The following is a 20650-nucleotide window of genomic DNA, read 5'->3' on the forward strand; positions in this document are numbered from 1 at the left end:
ACACGTATAAGACAGTGAACGTTTATAAAAGTCAAGACCTACACGTGATACCAAATGAATGTAAAGTAACAACATACTACGGAATTATACATACCGAAGGACACCAACAGCATTAGTATTGTTGCAGTGAACACATGTAAAGGCTGAGACAGTGCGTTGAAGCTTCCTGGTACAGTTGGAGCAAGAAACGTAGCACAACCCTTTGTCTATCTTGATGCCGGTGATCATGCCGATACAGATAAAATAAATATCCTACATTATTGGAATATCAGAATCACATACAGAGTGCTGAAAATGGAAATTATAGTATGTTAAAGCTAGTTGTACTACCTGAGCTCTTCTTCATTCTTGTCACTGAATTCATTGAGCTCAGCTATAGTCAGAGGCTCGACCTTGGCATAGCCCCTCAGCAGTGGAGCTGCTGTTGCATGCCCAGTGTCGCTATAGAACAGCCTACATAAATGGACAGTAACCCGACAGGTTTAGTGTTTAATAAGTTATATAACATAGTCAATGTGAAGCGTACATTTAATAATCAACAAAGTTCTTACTTGTATAAATATCTTTCCCCAACATTAGTCTCCTTGTTGAAATAGATGTGTGTCCATGATGTGGCATTGAGAAACAAACGACCTGAAAAGTGAAGATGTGGTGAGTGTGTTAAGCAGCATATATACGATAGCAGACCGTTAAAACATAAAGAATAAGTAAATAACTCCCACAATTTTTGGATGAATGCTGGTTGCAACAACCGCTCGTGGATCACCACGTCGGCCTCAAGCTTGGTGAAACTTAATAGATTGTGAGTCGAATAAACTCAACGTCACGGAAACATCACTGATACTGGAAAACAGATATCAAAAGTGCTTAATATATACTATTACAAAAAAAAAGTAAGAAATCAGATATGCAAAGTTGAAGGGCTTAATCTGAAATAGTAAAATACTTATCCATTTTAATGGTTGCCATCACCCGGTTCTTGTCATGGGGTGAGTCACTCACAGTAGTTTTAACCGCAGTTAGCTCACAAACAATGTGTGTGATAATGAATATTAAATATTTTATCTTGCTATATAGATGAACAGATTATAGGAAGAATACTTGGGAGTTGAGTGTGAGTTGGCAGGACCAAGCATCTCGTGTGATTACGTAACTTGAAACTTTCTTCAGGTGTGGGTGAAGCCGGTTCGGTTATTTCATCCAAAGAGTTAGCATCACTGAATCTAATCAACAGGGAGGAGTAGGAAAGCCGGAAGTTCTGATTACCCGCCTTGAGATAAGGCATGTAAGTTGCTAGCCTGTTAACATTCACAGTGGCCAGCATGAGGGTCGCCTGAAACACATTAAGAAAGGAAGCATAATCAACAAACAATTTATATATTAATATGAACATGAGTTAAGAACACTTTGAACATGAGTTTAGTTTAAGAACAATATGAACATGATTTAAAAAACAGACTGGTCTTAATTAAAATGAAAGTTTAAGAACACTATTAACATGAGTTTACGAACAGAAACACCTAACAAATATCTAAATTCAAAACCTTGATAATGTTGAGATTACACGCCAGAGTAGCCTAACCTAACGATGAACATGAATTCAAGAACAATATGAACATGAGTTTTTTAAAGAAATAACTTTGAATCCAGTAAGAGCATATACACGCCCATCAGCTCCCGATGTTTCTGGCTTCCCAGAATCTGAGAAATCTCACCGCCATGGTTGAAGAACATCGCCTGACTTCAAATCGAAAAAAGGATCGATGTTCAGAAGAGTTGATCATCCATCGATTCAGAAGGGGATGAATCAATTAGGAGAAAAAGTTTTCGTTACTCTGAAGAGAAGACAGAACGCCAGATCGAAGATTCACAGAGCGAGTCTTAACGTGGATTGAAGACATCGAAACTCTATAGTTGTATCAGAGATCGAAGAAGAAGACTCTTGGTTTTTTTTTTTGTCAAAAAGAATCTTCATTAATTCATTTAATTGTCGAAGAAGAACAGAGAACCCTAAAAATCTTGCTGTCTTTGGGTTGAACCAGGGTAGTTAAAATAAGGCCCACTAAATCATAAGAAACGGAAACGCACCAGCCCACACCTTACATGAAACGGTGAGTTTTTACCAACGGGACAGATGTCGCGCTCTCAGCCTCCGAGTTTATGACATGGAATTCCATGTGGCATGACTAAGAGGATAGAAAACTGTATTTTATATAATTAGACTAGGGTCGGTCCGCGCTTCGCGCGGGATTTGATAGACCGGATTTAAAAATATATATAATTTTGTGCAAATTTTTTTTGGGGAATTTTCATGTTTACCACTTTGTTGGTACTATTATCTATGTTTACCACTCATAAAAAGACATTTTCAAAATATCTTATTCATTAAAAGACAAAAGATTCTTATACCATTTTCTCTCTATATATAATAAATAGTTATTTAAATGAATTATTTTTTAATGTTTTCGAATTACGCTTTTTCAAATTCGAACTTTTTTATAATTTTTTTTTTTTAATTATTTTCAAAATTTCTTTTTGAAAATTGAAAATTCTTTTGAAACTATTTTTATATAATTTTAAGTATTTATTTATTTATTTATTAGAATCCTAAATTTTACATTCCAAAAACTCTATCCTACCCCTCAACTCTAAACCCTAAGTCTAAATTAATTAACCCTAATGTTATAAATGTTTTTTTTCCCTCTTTAAAAACGATGGGAAAAATGGTTAGTGTAAACATGAAAAGTGGTATTATGAATGTAGTATTTTGGCAATTTCGCAGTTTTCTCTTATGTTAAGTTGTGTGTGAGTATGATTATGTTGCATATACCAAATTTCAACTATAAAACTAAAAGTAATTGAATTCTTAGTATTTTTGCTGCTTTAATCCTGAATTGTAAGCTTTTATAATTTTCAGTTTTATAATACTATAAAATACATAAATCAATCGGATTCGATCAAAAGAAAATGAGATCGAGTTTTCTAATACGATTTTCTGCGAGTGTTTATAAAATACTGAAGAATGAGGTTTTAATTTAGAGGAACCATGTGTCAAAGTTATTATATTTCTTCGCGAAAATGTTAGGAATTTCGATTATAAACAATTGTTGTTGTTTGTTTTGGTATTTATGTTATAATGAAGTCTTAAAAGGTTACTTGAATTCTAGATTTGTGTCCGCACTACGCGGGTTTTTATTTAAATATTATAATACGATATAATTAGACATATACATGAGATTTAGCTTTTGGATATTTTTATAATATGATTTCATATTATAAAATTGAATATTCACTGTTTTCAATAATTTATTTTGTTTGTCATATATAAATAATTCGATGTTATATTTAAAATTTGAAAATATATGTATTAATAAATAATTATAAGATGATTATGTCTGCATGAAACACCTAGTGATTATGTCTGCATGGATTTTTAAATGTGAAAATGGTTCATGTAAAAATTATAGTACACGAATCTAGAAATTCTCCACGTAAATTTTCTAGTTCATAGTTTTTATTACTTCATCAAATCATTGTTTAGTTTATGTATAATACGAATCTAGTGATTATGTCTGCATGGATTTTTTTTTGTTTATGAGAGGATTTATAAATTTAGAACACTATATAAGAAAGGCAAACGTATATATATTGATCCCAAAGTTAAAAATAATATCACCAACCTTTCTATAAGGTTATAAGAATACAGATAAAAAATATGAAAGACCAAACTGAAGCTAGGTCCTAGACAGTAGAAAATAATTACCACAAAGAAATAGCAACTCGAGTGTTTGTCACTAACTAATAAGAGTTGAAAAAGATTTTCTCGTTAATCCGAAAGAAAACGGAAGAATATCAAAACTCCATGATACCAAATATTTAAGCCCTAAAATTTTCTCCTTTACTAACACTCACTTGCATCCCACCAGAATCCTAATGATGTTTACATCGACATCATCCAAACAGATCACACATCATGTGTGACACGTGTATCTGCTCTGATTCCGTCGCCACCACATTTTGCTCCTTTCTTCGTGCTGCTGGTGGGCTCGCCAGATTCCTCGTTACCAATTCCTTATGTTCCTTAATGCATGTGGTTCTCATTAATATGTTCTAGATTCGTTAGGTGGACCTGCAAAAAGAGCAATGGCGACTTCGAGTTATGAAAGAAAAAATGGAGATCTCTAGCTCAAAACTTCAACGCACCATAACCGCAACAGTGGGCTCGAGAACGATAAATAGAGCTCTGGGAACATGTTTCCCGGTACCAGTTTTGCAGACGAAGGTGTTTAAAGCATCAACCGTCGTATCCCTGTCAAGGAACCAAAACAAAGCTACGATCAGTTTCTTTGCTAAACCAAAAAAAAGAACCTTCAAATCTACAGAGAATAGAGAAATTTTGTACGAAAGTGAATCAAACCAATGGATTCCATTGTGTATTTTTTTTCTTTTTCTTGAGGGCTTTGTTCACAAAAGGAAAAGGAAAATTCTGCAGGGAAAGGTGTATTCTCACCGAATGTAGTTGGTGCAATGGGAGACAGATGTTTCTACCCCAGCGTTCTTTCTACAAATTGAAGCTAGCTTTCAGCCTCGGTGTACTGTCAAGGTTTTCCATGTTCCGGGCAGAAGTTCCTATAAATCTGAAAAAAATGCCAAAATAAGGTTTTAGCTCAGGAAAAGACAGAAGTTGAACGAAAACCAATAGGTTGGTTCAAGGAATCACAGAGGACCAAATTACAGATAATGTTTTCAATATCTTATACAAAGCTGAGTAATTAAGATGTTCGTGAAAACATAAACTTTCATGCCTTGTGCGAAATATAAGATGCTCATGGAAAAACTCAATTCAGAACCATCAACCTCGTCTTGAGATTACACTGCAGAAATCAAATTTATTGTTTTGTGTTAGACTTTAAGCTTCTTCACTAACCGGTCGGTTCTCTAATTTCTCAAGTACACCTAAAAAAGGAGACTAACCCTCAATTCGTGATGCTGTTGTGTAGAGGAGTACTTGCAGAAAACCCATGACCTAAAAATACAAAACACATATCTAGATGGTGGAAGCGCTGCAGGAGCTTTTGCTGCAGAAAGCGTATGAATAAAAAGTTTAGAGACTCCCTTGACTTCAAACTGTAAATAACAGTTGAAAGCACTAACTAACTTGAAGATAAACTATTCAAACTAAATTTTTTTTTTTACTGAATGTATCAATCATCAAATCTGAAACAGAACTTTAAGATTAAAATCACCAAACGAAGATAATAAATAGAGTACACGTCTCTTGGAATGGAATAAATGACGCATATGCTTGTAAATGAGAACCCAATTAATCTAAAATCCATGATTATCACCACAGATGAAACTCTCGAATTTACAGGGAAAGATTGGTGAGATGATTTTTTTCAAAAAAAAACACAGAAATGCAAAACATCCGTTCACCATCTGCCGTCTCCGATATAACTCGAGTAGGGATCAAATATCTTAGGCATACTACTTAGAGCTTTAGGGATATTTACCTTTGTTCCACAAACTCAAACTCGCGACTGATATCTAGAATGACGTCTTCTGCTGTAGAACGCTGCCGGTACTGTAAAAAAAACAATCTAGTTATGAACTCCAGTGGAGGAACAAAACAAACTACAGCGGAGGAACAGAACATACCTGGGAATCAAGCAGCAACATATCGACTCCCATGCGTTCTGGGCGCGCCGAGACGTTTCTGGCCTCCCAGAATCGGTACCGGACTTGAACGGTGGAGGAGCATCGTTCGGTCTTAAGATTGGAAAAGAAGATCACTGCGTTAGCCATTTTCTGCATATAAGTTAACTGTCTTGTTTAGAGAGAGTGAGAGATAGTTGTGATAGTAGGAAAGCTTACCTTTTATAATCGTAGTTCCACCGCTTGGTATAAATCGTTGGGAAGAAGCTGAAACGAATCTCTATAACTCTGGTTCTGTCTCGACATCAAATGGAGATCCAATCAAACCAATGTAAAGAATCAATCTCATGGTCGATGATGATTGATTTATATAGCTAGTTTGGGAGAGGGGAGAAGTTGAAGAGAATTGAATACTTTAAGTTCCTTAATTTTAGAGCGCAATAATGGAGGAAGATGGGTGATGTTGGAGATGTGTAACGAAGGTGACGATTTGTTAACCGAAGTAAGTTTGAGAAGAGATCTCGAAGAGTCGAAGACGATGACTATTGTATCTGACGTGTCTACACCATAGAGCTCCTATTTCCACTCTGTCATCCAACGTGTCCTCACAGGAGAGAAACAATCTCTTCTTTATATACATAGATATTCATGCTATCATATTCAGAATATATTATTGTTAATACCAGAGTTAACAATAACATAATTAGATTTCTATCAGGGTTTTGTTTTCTTCATTTTCCCCAAAATTTATGATCATGTAATGATCTCTTTCCCATCAATATTTTTAGCAGTAATCAAATTAGGTTCTGGCTTGGATTTTTAAAACATTGGTTTGAGTTTGAATCGCTAAGGTTAATAATACTAGAAGGTTTTCCGGGCTACGCCCGGATTTTTCCCTATAATATTATTAAATTGGATTAAACTTGTTCATTTTTACTTTGAAATGGTAATTGAAATTCATAACTAACAATTTACAATCATAAAATTATAATTATATTTTTAAATTTTTAAATTTATCATTTTTCATTAAGAAAGATGTTTGTTTAAGTTTGTATTTTATAAATTTTTATATGTTAAATAATTGTCATTATTTTGTTTTATTTTTAATAAATTCGGAGTATGACTTGTTTAACTTTTTTATTTTGTACTACACATTTTTGACACTATACAATAGATTTATAATTCATGAAATTTACAAATGAGTATAATAAATTAGTTTGATGTTATTTTCTTGTTCTCAGTCGTTAATATTTGTTGACTTTATATGTGGTATGATGTTTATGTATTTTTTTTTGTTAATTATCATTTGAAGCTTCAAATAATTATTATGGAATTGTTAAAGTAAAATATTGTTAAAAATGTTATGGCGAGTATTAATTTGCATGCATTGTGTTGATTAATTTATAATATATAGTTAGTTAATGTGGTTTTTATCATTATATATTTTAAGACTAACGTTTCGTACCAAAATAATTTTTTCGCTCTTTGATGTTCGATAGTTTTGTGAAAATATATATATTTTATCTTAAATAGTTGGTTGTTCGAATGTGGACCTATTATAAAAAAACATTCATTCATTTTTGGTTTGGTTCTTGTGTTATATGTATTTTCCATTTATATGTTCTCAGTCATTTTTTCTATATGTTTTAATTATATTAAGTTTGTTAGTTATTTATGTCTTCAGTTATTTTTTCTATTTATATGTTTTTCTAGTCCTTTTTATATGTTCAGTTATGTACTCACTGTTTAGTTATTGTTATTATCACTTTTGTTCTATGATTGTTTTTTTTAAATGATATAATTTTTTATAGTATCTAAAAAATGTTCATCTCCTTCAAGTTACTTCTTATAATAATTTATATACGCATTATATTGATATTAATTTTATTTTTAAGACATCATCTTGTTCTGTTAGTTGAAATATTTACATGATTTCCATTGTCTTTCAATTTTTTCATGGAATTAATATTTTAATCAAGTTGATTTTTCTTGTTTTTTTGCCAGTGATTTTGTATTGGTTCTAACATTAATAGACAAAAATCGAAACTTTAATATTCATATGTTTTTTTTCTATTAGATAAATTGTTATATTTAGTCTCCAAAGATTAGTCTAAATTACTACTTTCAATGGCAGCATAGTTAATTATTTTATGGGAAACTAAAAGACATTAAAACTTTTGGTGCTCCACTAAAAATCCTTTGTTTTTTTTCTCACCTTAGAGAAAGTGAAGAGCAGCTCTCAATTCGTAATCATAATGATATAAATGTGTTACTTTAGCATTAGAACTACAATTTCGAGAATATGTGCATAAGCCTAGACAATTTTTGCTTGTGAAAACTATCAAAGATTGTAAAAACAGTAGTAGTTGTGGAGCATAGAGTTATCAACATTAAGTCAAGCTTTCCAAGTATCATCATCCCTGTAAAGAGAGCATGAAATCACTACATTAACAACTTAGGACAGTATTACCATTATCTATGCAATCATTCAGCTGAAAAGAAAATTACAATTTTGTACACATAACTGAAACTTATACCTTGAACATTCAAAACGCCTAGATGGTTAAAACATCCTTCTGCACCAAACCTGGGTGAAAAAAAATCCAAACGAAACATTGTGTCATCATCAGCAATATATGTGTACTACATGAATTCTAAACAACAAAAGAGAGAGAAGGGAACCAAAAAAACATATAGCTTCGGTTATTTTATGAATCTTGAAACCAAGAACTCAAAACGGTAAAAAGCATCAAGTAGAAAAAATCTTACAGTTCTAGTACTCATATATAGTAACAGAATCTTCGTAACGCCGTTAGTACTCGTAACCGCTTCAAGCGCCTTCTCTTCTTTGAAAAGATAAGAGACGCTCCAAAACACCGTCACGGCGTGCTCCGTCGCCGCCGTCGATACTTTCATCAGCTTCTTAACCACCGTCTTCAAACACTCGCCGTTTCCTCCGCAGATTTCCGATCTGCCTTCCTTTGTGGATGCTAAACTCTCGAGAAGCTTCAAAGATTTCTCCGTCACCGAAACGCTGGCCGTCGTTGGATCCGTTAACAGCTTCGTAAGATCCTTGATGAGCTTCTCTCGGATTAGATTGAGTTTCACGCGCCTCGGTGAGCTGATCGCGATCAAGCAGGACAGCGTCGCTTCGATTAAGCTCGAATCGGAGTCTCTGCTAATTGATTTCATTAGCTCGCCGACTAAACCGTCTCTCTCGGCGATTAAGACCTTTGACTCACCATCTGGCCATAAGGTCTAGGAAAGGGATTTTCTTTTTCGTTTTTTCGAGAGGAGGTGGAAGGAATTCCTTAGGAGGTTATTGAAGAACATGGATAACAGTTGAGGTTCATTAACGGAGATTGAATGAAGAAGAAACGGAGAAGATGAAGTCAAAAGAAGATAATCGATAGGGTTTCTTTACTTGTGTTAATTGGGCCGCATATGGACAGAGTAATATGACTTGGCAGGAAGAACGATTGTTATCAGAGGATTTTACTAAACGAAGCCCATGCAAATAAAATTAAGCAACGGAGGCCCAAACGTAACATATTAGAGTCAAGCCCATCTGACATGGCAAAAAGAAATGTTCTGGTTGGAGGATTATTTTTAGTGACGTGGCAGCCTAGATTTTCAGAATATGCTGCTTTTAGTATTGTGATTTGAAAAAGTTCAGTTCAGAATTTACATCAACCTTATTTAGTTTTAGATTGGATATGAATTATTTATGTCATAAATAAAACAAATTATAGATATGCAGATATATTGTATTGGCTAAAAAAATTTATAACCATGCAAGATTGTTTGTATCTTAGTGTTGAAACATATTTCCATTATTCTTAAATTAGTTATTAAACAACTTAAGATGGATTTGGAATAGCGAGAAGCAAATTAGAAATTTTTCAAAAATTTTAAAGACTTCTCAAAATGAACCAACTGGTAATTCTCTAACCTAAACTTATTTTTACACAAACTTATATTTTCAAACATTATAAATAAACGATGAACAAATCTAACAGTATATTGATAGACTGGAGGTAGCAATTAAAAAGTCTTTGTAATGCGACTTACTGAGCGTAAGCAAAAGCTATAGATAACTAATTAAATTCATAACTTTTCATCTTATAATTTTTAATAAAAAGTAAATTTATGCTGATTTCTATTTTATATTGGCAGATAGGTGTGTCAAAATGGGTCAACCCAACCCATAACCCAAATGGGTTGACTGTTAATGGATCATGGGTCAACCCAACCCATTAAATGGGTTGGGTTGACCCATGATCCATTAAATTAAATGGGTCATATGGGTTAATGGTTGACCCATCAACCCATAATGAATCACTTTTAAGTTAAAATCACGTTTGCTATAACTCAATAAGTAAGCAGAGATCAAGTACTAAGAACTCCTTTTATCAGAACCAGTCACAAAATATACTACCGAGAATCTGAAAGCATCAACGAAATCATCTAAACAAGTACCATAAAACAACAAGAGAGCAGTTTCTGGAACATATTTTTCCATACAGGGAGAATATAAGTTTGGTTCTGCGCCATTAGACGTTCCTAGTTTGTACCTGAAAGAACAACACACAACACCATTAGATGTTCCTACTTTTCGAACATAACTAATACACACAACACGATTTTAGTTAAGGATATGATTTGTAACTTAGTAATTTTTTAATCAATCTACTTTAGTATGAGAAATATCAAGAATTATATAGCCTTTAGTCAAACAAATAATATCAAGAATTATAGTTAAGCAAACGACTTGTTATCATTTCAAATCAAATAAAAACATTGAGAACTGAGAAGAACAAAGCTAATTAATTCATCATCACTAAGCATCACCACATTGATATAGATACATAACCAATATGTAGACTACTAAATAATGTTCACTTACTAGTCTGGTTTTATATTCATAAGATGTTCAGTCTTTAACTATGTCTACACGATTAGCTTCAAGAGGATTAAACAAATCAAAATTAGCTTGAAGACCCCAGATCATGAAAATCTCCAAAACTTGACACAATCAGACTAACATTCTAAATACATAAGCAGAAAAGAGAATTGGATTGGGATGTGATGTAGTAATTGTGGAAATCCAATTGCAGAAAAGAGGATTGGATCGGAGATTGAGATAAAGAACCATCCAACAGAAACCCAAGTGAATCTATAGATCGAACCCAAGCAAAAACGAACACAATCATAAACCCAAGCAAAAGCGAACACATACAAGCTCGAGCGAGAGAGACGGCGTGAGCGAGACGGAGAGAGAGAGACGGCGAGAGAGAGAGACGGTGGGAGAGAGACGGCGAGAGATAGAGACAACGAGATGAGAGGCGGCGAGAGAGAGAGAGAGAGACGGCGGGATGAGAGCTTCAAGCTCCTTTCATGGTGAGATGAGAGACGGCGAAAGAGAGAGATGGCGAGAGAGAGAGATACGTGAGTTTTTTTTTGTTTTTTTGGGTTTTCTTAATTAAAAATTAAATGGGTCAGAGTTGACCCAACCCAATAAAACTATTTAACCTGTTAACTCATTAACTTGTTAACCCATTAACTTGTTAACCTATTAACCTATTAACCCATTAACCTATTTATCCATTAACCCATTGGATCAAAAATAAACAGTTCATTTGGGTTAATGGGTCAATTTAGGTTGGGTCAACCCATGGGTTATGACCCATTTTGACACCCCTATTGGCAGATATGATTTTTAGAATTTTATAACTTTTAAGATTTAATTTGTTTCTTCGTGGTAGTTAAATTTGTATGTTGATTTACATAATGTCATTCTAAATATCAATTTAGTACCTTTTGAATAGTTTTTAATTTTGATTCTTTAGAATTTATTTCCATTTTGTTTTAAATGATTTGGATATTTTTTCTAATATTTTACTAAACAATGGAATTTTATTATATTTTAATATTTAATTAAAATAATATATGTTAATTTCAAACCACTAACCTAGATATTAAATTAATTTCTTGTATGTACTTTTTCTTAGTCATTTTATTCTGATTTTAACTTACTTTTTTGAGAAACTTATTTTAATTTTATTTTGACATAATGATTTTTTTTTAAAAAGTCTTCCATTTAAGACATATTTTTATGTTAGTTAAACTTTGTTGTTTTGTTTCCAAAAAATAGTCTAAATATCAAACTTTGGTTTTTTGTTTTGAAAGATATGGAACCTCTAATGTTATTAAAATGCAATTACAATGCTGACTAAAAATATATAGTCGGTTATTTTAATTCTATGTGGATAACTTTGAATGCTAATTGCTTTTAATTTTTATTAAGAGAGAATCACGTCACTGAGTTTTAGAATTTTTTTTCTTGGGGTGATTTATTTGGATTATGTGCGTGAGATGTCTTAAAGTCGAGAAGTATAATTTTGCATAAATCTGTACTGATTTGGAAGGGGAATAGCTATAAAACCAAAAAGCGAAAATATTTCTCGAATCGAAGAATATGCAATGGACCAAAATATAGTGCTTGGAACGTTTCTTTGATAAACACAAGAATTAAACTATATATCCCATAAAATCATAGACCAAATGGGAGAAACAGACGAAAACAGTCCTAATATTTTCTTGGCCAAACATGTCATAATAAGTGACCATGCTAGCAATATATCAATATCAAACTATGAATAAACGGGTGGATCTAGAAATTGTTTTTATCCGGGGCAAAATTTAAATTTCAAAACATTATTTATTAGCAACTTTACAGCAACTTGCTTCCCGTTATTGTGGCCAAATATAGTGCTTAAAATAAACATTATTTAAAACAGTGGCCAAACATTGTTTTTTTATCTTTACAGCAACTTGTTTCCCGGTAGAACACAAGTATACAATATCAAACACAAACATATGGGCGATATATAGACAAATCTTAATACTTTTCATAATCATTATTTGTTGAAAACTTAGGAGGCAACAAAAGATTAAAGCCCAATTTATTAAAGGCAATAACATACTGAAAGTTTGTTACCAAGTTTTGGATACTTAGACCATGATTATCGCATAAGCGATCCTTAAGTTTTTTTTTTTTTGTTTTCTTAAAAAAAAAAATTAAAAATGAGCCAATTGCGGGCCGCCACGTGTCGGTGGAGCCCGCAAACAGTGCCAAACCCCCCAATTACCGATCCTTATTTGGTGTTTGTTGGGAGCGGTTCTATACTTGATTTATAAAGATGATAAGTTTTTGCCATAACGACAAAGAGTGGCTCAGTTTATGGAAAGCTTGGCTCATCAACTTGGTTTGGATAGCCATATGAGCATCACCCATCTCATCCTCAAGTTCTCCTGTAGGAAAAATCACATAAAACCGTGATGAGAGAAAATATAGAAGTCGGACCAAAATCATCGATTTATTCATCTCATATGAATCACATTACCTACACTGTCACCACCAATAACACCAACTGAACAACTGCGGACTGAAGTGTCCAGAGGACCAAGGGCCTGTTTGCACCAATCAGGCTCTAATAGACGTCATTTCTCTGATTTATTACACTGATTATCTTAGCAAGTGAGGAGTCAAGGCCTTTCAAATCGAATAGGGTTCAGTACGAAGAGTTAAAAAAACTACAATAACCTCCTTGTTTCAATGCTTCAGCCCGTTTTTTTTTCTTTTCTAATACATCAGGACCCTATATCTCCACAACACGTCCCTATTAATAAGAAAAACAATGAAAAGCAACCCAAAGCTGAGATGAGTAATATCTATATATATTAACAAATAACACATATATGGAAAAAGCAGTATCACTAAGGGATATCTACCTTGGAAGGCCACCAACTAATAATGGTACATCAAGAGAAAAAGATTCAGTAGAGTAAACTGAGACATAACTAAGAGAAACCCAAAGCTGAAAGGAGTAAATCAGTTTCTTCTGGTGTCAATGGGTTACCCCTCTGTTTCTTAGCTCTCAATCTATGAACCGTGAGTCTTAGGTCCATCCTTGCCAATTCACCTTAGACAAAGTGAACAATGGGAAGTGTTATATTTGTCCAAAACCTGCTCTAGATCATTAAGCAAAGACTTTAATATTTTAGTCAAAAAGACACTGATGTTGAGAATGCTTTTGATCTAGATAAAGAAGTCATTTCATGAGAAACAAAACATGATGGCAGCAATAATAAAGGTAAGAGATCGTGACACCTAAAGACTGTTTTCTTATAGTAAATCAAACTGATTCTTTAATGGTTGAATCTGATGGTTGTTGCACGATTAGATGATGGACTTCATGTTTGCGGTCATCTTTTTATGCTTAAGAGTTATAGTGAGTTCCAAATATGCAACTATTCCAACAACAATATATTGAACAATTCAACTGCGCATAGTTTCTCAGGCCAAACAACAAAATAGGATCAATGAGAAAATGATAAAAGTATGAAAATACTGGAATATAATTAACGGATTGATAGAGATTCTTACGCAAGAGAGAGGTTGCGACATGATACAATGATTTGTCTTCCTCAAATTCGTAGCTTTTTGAAGAAGACACCGGCAGTGATGAATATTGAGGGGAAATATGTCAAGGTTTGGGGATTCCCTGATTTGAAGAAGTAAAGAAGAAGATAGATTAGAGAAAAAGAAAAGCCATAGATGTTTGGTTTGAGAGCTTAAATGCACTCAAACCTGTAATTCTAATTTTAGTTTGGCCATCTCCTTCTCCAAAACTTGGTCCGGGGAAACTCCAACAAACGAAGTACCCATTGTTTGCTGTTGTATCAAGTTAAGCTCTGCTCTGAGAGATGCTGCATCTTCCTCACCCTATCAGCAATGAGTAAGTAGTAAGTTCAGTAAACAGGGAAAAAGAAACTTGATATCGGAAAACATAAAGGCTATCTGCATACACGATATTGTTCATCCTCTGCCTCCTTGACACGTTTCTTCAAATTCCTAACTTGAAACACCAATCAATATGCAATCAAGGGTAGGTTATGTTTTACATTCTAAAGCTAAAATATGAGTAATCCCTACTCGTGAAACAACAGCAACATCTTTCTCCATTGCAATTTCCTTGAGAGCTTTTCTCAGAGATGGCACTGTGTTTTGTTCCTGTTATATCCATCCCACAAGAACATATGTCAAGACCTTACCACACAAACTAAACGCGGAATGGATAAAGATGACAAACAAAAAAAGCTTGAAACTGTAACTCTGAAGCCCATAGACAAAAAAAAAAAATCATCAATACATTTTATACAAAAGAAAAAGATACATGATCTGTTTTCCTGCAAAGAAAAGGAAGTACCTTTGAGTACAACATTTTGTCACGCTCCTCCATGTCCGCATTCTTCTTCTGGAGCTCTTTGAGCTGAGAATATAAAGCACCAACATCTGTCTGGAAGAGAACAACAAACCATAATCATCAGCAAAATCATACTATCAATAAAACCAATACAAAAACAACTCCTAATGTTCAATTATACACTCAGTAAAGCTGAATGCAAATTCAAATTCAAATCCAAACATTCTCATCATCACGACCAAATCCATTCTCCAATCAGATCAATTTTGATAAAATATTACCTCAGAGAGTCGATTCTCGCTCTCAGATTTTCTGATCCCTGCAACAGATTACAATTGAAACAATCTAAGTAGATTCTTTAATTCAAAACCAAAATTGAATAAGAGATGAAATTACCGGCGGTAAGAATCGGAATCTCGCTAAGATCTGGACCTGAAGAAGTTTTGCTGAGCCTTTGAGCCGCTCTCTAAGTATGAGAAACAGCTGAGATTGTAGAGAAGAAGATAAAGAGATAGATCAATGATGTTCAAGATTGACGTAAAGGCAAAAGTTGACTGAAATGTTGCTGAGATGTCACTATATTATTGGTGGATTTTTTAATCCTACGTGGATAGCTTTAGGACTCAGCATATCAATATTATTAATTCAGGATCATTCCTATCTTTTACCCCTACCCATACCTGGAATATTACTTTTTTTGCCACTGGACCTTCCTTTTTTAAAAAACCAACTTTTACATAATTGTATCGTATTATACAATTCAAATATATCACACAGTGATGTCCGTTTAAAAAACAGTTTTTTTTTCTAATTGCCTTTTTCATTTTTATAAAAAGAACGTGGTTGGTTTCTTACCCACTATATTTCCACGATTTTCTACTACCAAATAAGCAGAAATAACAAAAAAAAAGCTGTTTTTCCTTGCATTGTGAAATTGCTCAAGTTCATAAAATTTAAAAAAAAATTAAAAAATGTGAAATTTGTCAAGTTCTTTACGTCAAACTTTTTTAATACAATATAATTAAAAAAATGTGAAATTGCTCAAGTTCTTTACGTCACCATATGATTCAGTGAATTTTCCACATCATTATACGAAAATATTATAACCCAGATTATAAATACAAACACTACAATTTCCTAAATAATAATTAAATAAAAAACCCCATGATTTCTGAAAAGATAGAACATAAATACTTTTCTGAGTATTTTATTCCTTTAATCACGTAACATCACCACTACTATATTTCCGGAAAAATCTCCACACCTTCCATCTTTACAGAAACTGCACTTATAAATATTGCAGTCTACGCATAACTCCACCACACCTTCAATCTTTACAGAAACTGCACTGCAATTATGGAACTCAGCTTTGTCAATCAAGTTCGTCCGTACAGAACTTCCTGGCGTCTACAAGTTAAGGTCCTTCATACTTGGAAGCAGTTCACACCTCTTTCAGGAGAAACCTTGGAAATCGTTTTCTCTGATGCATATGTACGTCTCTAAACTTTCTTATGATTCTTTCTGTTATTTTGTTCTCACTATTCGTAACTACATCTAAATGGCAAACACCTTTCTAAATCATGTTCTCTTATTTATTGTTGCGGAAACAAATGATTCCTAAATACATCTATATTTTAAATTTTTATCTAATCCGTTTATTCTTATTATATTGAAGGGTAACAAGATTCATGCATCATGTAAGAAGACATACTTTGATCGTTTGGAGAAAAAAGTACCTGTTGGTGCTTGGAGAAACATTGACAATTTCTTGGTGACTAATAATGGCGGTAGTTACAAGACTACAAATCACCAATACAAGATTGTCTTCATTCCCACCACTGACATTACTCCTTCAACACTGCAAGAGGAAAAAATGTTCCTTAGTTTGGTTGACTTTGAAAGCATTCAAAGTGGAAAACTTGATACAACCAACTTAATTGGTTAGTTTAATACATTCATACAAATTTTTACTTCTATATTTTTCTAAAGTGTTTTACGAATCTTACATATGATGTGTACAATATCAGATGTAATTGGACAAGTGTTTGAGTTGGGAGATCTGGAAACTGTGCAGTGTCACGGTAAAGAAAGAAAAAAAATCGAGTTCAGCTTGAGAGACATCAAGTAATATATTAATTTATGTATTTCTTATATCATATATTTTTTAAGCTATTAATATATGTTTTCAACAGTGATCAAAAGATACCTTGCTGCCTTTGGGGAAAGTTTGCTGAAGCAATACACAGTTTCAGCTAGGGTTGTTCAATATGGCAAAACCGAACCGTACCGAACCGAACCGAACCGAAATAGATAATATGGTTTGGATTTGGTATATACCATACAAACCGAATGGATATGATTTTTAAAAAACCGTAGGATTTGGATATGGTTCGGTATATAACCGATAAAACCGAATAAACCGAATAAAACCGATCAAAAAATAGAAACATGTAAATATGTATATATTTTATAACAACGTATGAAAATCATAAGTTAATTTTTTTGCTAATAACTATTACCATATTTTTTACAGTAATAAAATAGTCCTGATTTGTAAAACACTTGAACTATAATTAAATAACAATTCATCGCAAACATGCTTCTTATTTTCTTAGTCTTCTTTTGATCTTTTTGCTTTAATTTAGGATTGAATAAATTGAAATAAAGATTATAAATTTGATGATAACAATTAGTGGAAATTCTTCACAAATTTTTTTATTATCTATAAACGAATAGGGTTTCGTGTTTAATAGAAGAAACATTACTTTGATTAACGTTAAATATGAAAGAATATAATAACTTATTTTTGTGCTTCGTGCTTCTGTTTTATTTTTTATTTTTTTATTTTTATTATCAAAATTTTGAGCTTTGATTTTAATTATATATTTGATTATCTTATTAGATGATAGAAACATTTTTTATTTTTGTTCTTTTATTTAAACTTATAATATTTTTTTAATAAATGAATGTGTTGACAACAAGACTCTAAAATTCATATAATATGATCTTAAAATAAAGAATTATGTTTTTTGGTATAAAACCGAATAAACCGAAAACCGACGGTATATAAACCGAACCGAACCGAAGTAAATATGGATTTAGAATGGTAGTTATATTTTACTAACCTAAATACCGAAAAACCGAAAAAACCGAACCGAAACCGAACCGATATCCGGATTGAACACCCCTAGTTTCAGCCAACAATCTGAAGAAGAAATTGTTGTATGCCTAATACGTTTTGCTAAAATCGGGACCTATCGAAGTAATCTCATATCATTTTCTTTTTATATAAAATAATACAGTGTTTATTATTTTTCTTGAATAAGAGCGTTACTGATTTTTTATTACTATTGATAATATGCAGACCAGGTTCAGATATCCAATGCGTTTGATGCATCTCAGGTCGTTTTCAACCCACCAATAAAGGAGACAGATGAGTTTATGAAAAGGTTTTGATAACAGATTAATAAATTAGATAAAGCTCAAGGAATATTATGACGAATCTATGTTAATTTATGTTTTTACAGGGTTGAACCGTCCAATGCTTTGACAAAATTTCAATCTGAAAAAGATAAAATTGAGAAGGAATTAAGACGTGATAAGTGGTTGCTTTTCCCTCAGAAAGACATTGGAGAGCTTCTTGCATCATCTCAGGTTATATTTATCGATTCAATATATGTTATAGTAGTGATTTATTTGTCAAACACTAATTTGTATATATTATAAATGTAGATTGGGCAATGCAGAATCATTAGCACAATCTATGCAATTGATAAGGATTGGGGATGGTACTTTTTCGGATGCAATGCTTGCCTGGGAAAAAAGGTTCTTCCGTTTTCAACTTCAGTGAAAACAGTCAACGGAAAAGAGACTAAATCTCATGTTTGGTGGTGTGAAGGTTGCAACCATAAAGTTACAGATGTCTCCCCAAAGTAAGTTTACTTTACAAAACACATTTTATGAATAGTCAAAAAATTTGCATACTTAATTTGATTATGTTTATTATATTATGTAGGTTCAAGATTCATGTGAAGGTTAAGGATGGTACTGGAGAAGCTACCCTCATGTTATTGGACTGGACTGCACAAGGAATTGTGCCTGAGACTGCTCTCAACCTTCTCGATGGTTCATTTGATGAGGTATACTCTATTTCATAAACTATTAATTATAACTACATTTATTTTACAGATGCAAGTAATTTATTATGTAACTCTACATTCATTATACAGCTAGAAGATATTGATTCATTTCCTGAAGCTATTACTTCTTTGGTTGGTAAAACTTTCATGTTTGGAGTTTTCATTGAGAAAGACAATCATACAAGCAAAAGTGGGAGTTTTAAGGTTAGTAAAGTATGGAGTGAACTAAGTATGCTATTGACTGGTGGTGTCACAGAATCGGGTACTCCATCTGAAACTGAAACTACAAATTATAGTGGTGAACAGGTATTTTTTGTCTTATTCATATATAAAATTTTAATTTTAATTTAAGGACCGCAACTATTTGATAATTGAGTTTATATTGTAGGGTTCATTTCTACTGATGGGAAGTGAAGTCAACGAGGACTCTGTAACAACGCCATCATCTAAACGCAATGAAATTGCCATAACCAACGACCCAACTGAACTCACTTCGTCATCAAAGAAACATTGCACCAGAGTGTTTGTGAAAAAAGAAAAAGGTCTCAAGCAGCAGTGAAACTCGAACAAAAGTGGCTAAGGAAGTGTGGAATTGTGCTTTGTGTTTGTCGTTTTCTGTTTCTATGTTTTCATTATGATTTATGTTTGTCGTTGTCTGTTTCCAGTAAGTTTGTTGTTTTCAGTTTCCAGTAAGTTTGTTCTTTGCAAGTGTTTGGTTTTATTTGAACTTTGATTACCAATGCAGTGTTATTTACGTCTTTTTATGTCTGCTTAAAAACTCTAAAAATATTGTAAGACTAAAGTCTAAACTAACGTTTATAGTTAAACCTTAATAACATAATAATTAAAATAAAAATAAAAATAATAAATTAATAATAATAAATTAATAATAATAAATTAATAATAAAAAAAATTAAACCCCAATATTTATAATTTCCAATAATATATTACAAGTTTTGTATTGTTCTAATTTATTCCATTTCAATTATGGGCGGTGTATTATTAGAACATAAATATACAAGTTTAGTTATTTTTATATTTATGAGATTGATTCAAATAAAAAATATGAAAATTAATCAAACATAAGTGGATAAATATTGTATCTATCTTTTCAAATTAATACAAATATATCGACTTATATGATTCACATCGTAAGCAAGTTAATTTAAACGCAAGGTGTTTTAAATTTATTTTCTGAAAGCTAACCCACGATCATATAAAGCAACCCTAACACTCTTTACATAATAAGGATGGTTATTTGAGATTTCAATGAAAACTAACATCTCCGGTAGCAGTAACCAAAACCAAACATGAAGAACAAAGAATCTGATACACGGAAGAGGAAACCAAATCATCAACCTATAACTCCAACGCCATCAGATTCTCAATCGTCTGATGGGACAAAATCCGATATTGGAAATCGTTCAGTGCTGAAAGATGTTTCAAATTTAACTCCGACATTATCACTATCAAGGAGTAGTCAGCATTTTACTCATCCATCAAATGTCTTAAGTTCAAGAAATCAAAACTATGGTGATTTTTCTTAACCCATTACAGTTTTATGTGTTACTGTTTGTCTGGTTTGTA

The 20650-nt window shown here is 32.7% G+C and overlaps 2 protein-coding genes and 2 long non-coding RNA genes across 5 annotated transcripts; 1 reads left to right on the forward strand and 3 right to left on the reverse strand.

The window, feature by feature from the left end:
- Positions 1-865: 865 nt before the first annotated feature.
- LOC125581638 lies at positions 866-2413 on the reverse strand. Its single transcript, XM_048747434.1, has 3 exons — positions 1835-2413; positions 1716-1741; positions 866-1333 (listed from the first exon to the last, which is right to left on the reverse strand). Exons 1-3 carry the CDS (start codon positions 1899-1901, stop codon positions 1070-1072), a joined length of 357 nt encoding a protein of 118 aa, XP_048603391.1. The 5' UTR covers positions 1902-2413; the 3' UTR covers positions 866-1069.
- Positions 2414-10042: 7629 nt separating this feature from the next.
- LOC125581640 lies at positions 10043-11572 on the reverse strand. The gene is made up of 2 exons (XR_007319293.1): positions 10895-11572; positions 10043-10229 (listed from the first exon to the last, which is right to left on the reverse strand). It is a non-coding gene; the product is annotated as an uncharacterized LOC125581640 (long non-coding RNA).
- Positions 11573-12606: 1034 nt separating this feature from the next.
- LOC125581641 lies at positions 12607-17218 on the reverse strand. 2 transcript variants are annotated; one of them, XR_007319295.1, is made up of 11 exons: positions 16661-17218; positions 15321-16272; positions 15206-15243; positions 14928-15017; positions 14654-14731; positions 14527-14576; positions 14309-14443; positions 13450-14222; positions 13262-13337; positions 13062-13166; positions 12607-12969 (listed from the first exon to the last, which is right to left on the reverse strand). It is a non-coding gene; the product is annotated as an uncharacterized LOC125581641 (long non-coding RNA). The 2 variants fall into 2 exon arrangements; XR_007319294.1 differs by having other exon boundaries at positions 13062-13337; positions 16661-17216.
- Positions 17219-18282: 1064 nt separating this feature from the next.
- Positions 18283-19622, forward strand: LOC111211633. The gene is made up of 6 exons (XM_048748940.1): positions 18283-18293; positions 18452-18578; positions 18657-18856; positions 18940-19063; positions 19154-19369; positions 19452-19622. The coding sequence occupies exons 1-6, from the start codon at positions 18283-18285 to the stop codon at positions 19620-19622; spliced, it is 849 nt and encodes a 282-aa protein (XP_048604897.1).
- The last annotated feature ends 1028 nt before the right edge of the window (positions 19623-20650 follow it).

This window comes from Brassica napus, chromosome C2 (assembly GCF_020379485.1).
Source record: "Brassica napus cultivar Da-Ae chromosome C2, Da-Ae, whole genome shotgun sequence".
Taxonomy (NCBI): Eukaryota; Viridiplantae; Streptophyta; class Magnoliopsida; order Brassicales; family Brassicaceae; genus Brassica; species Brassica napus.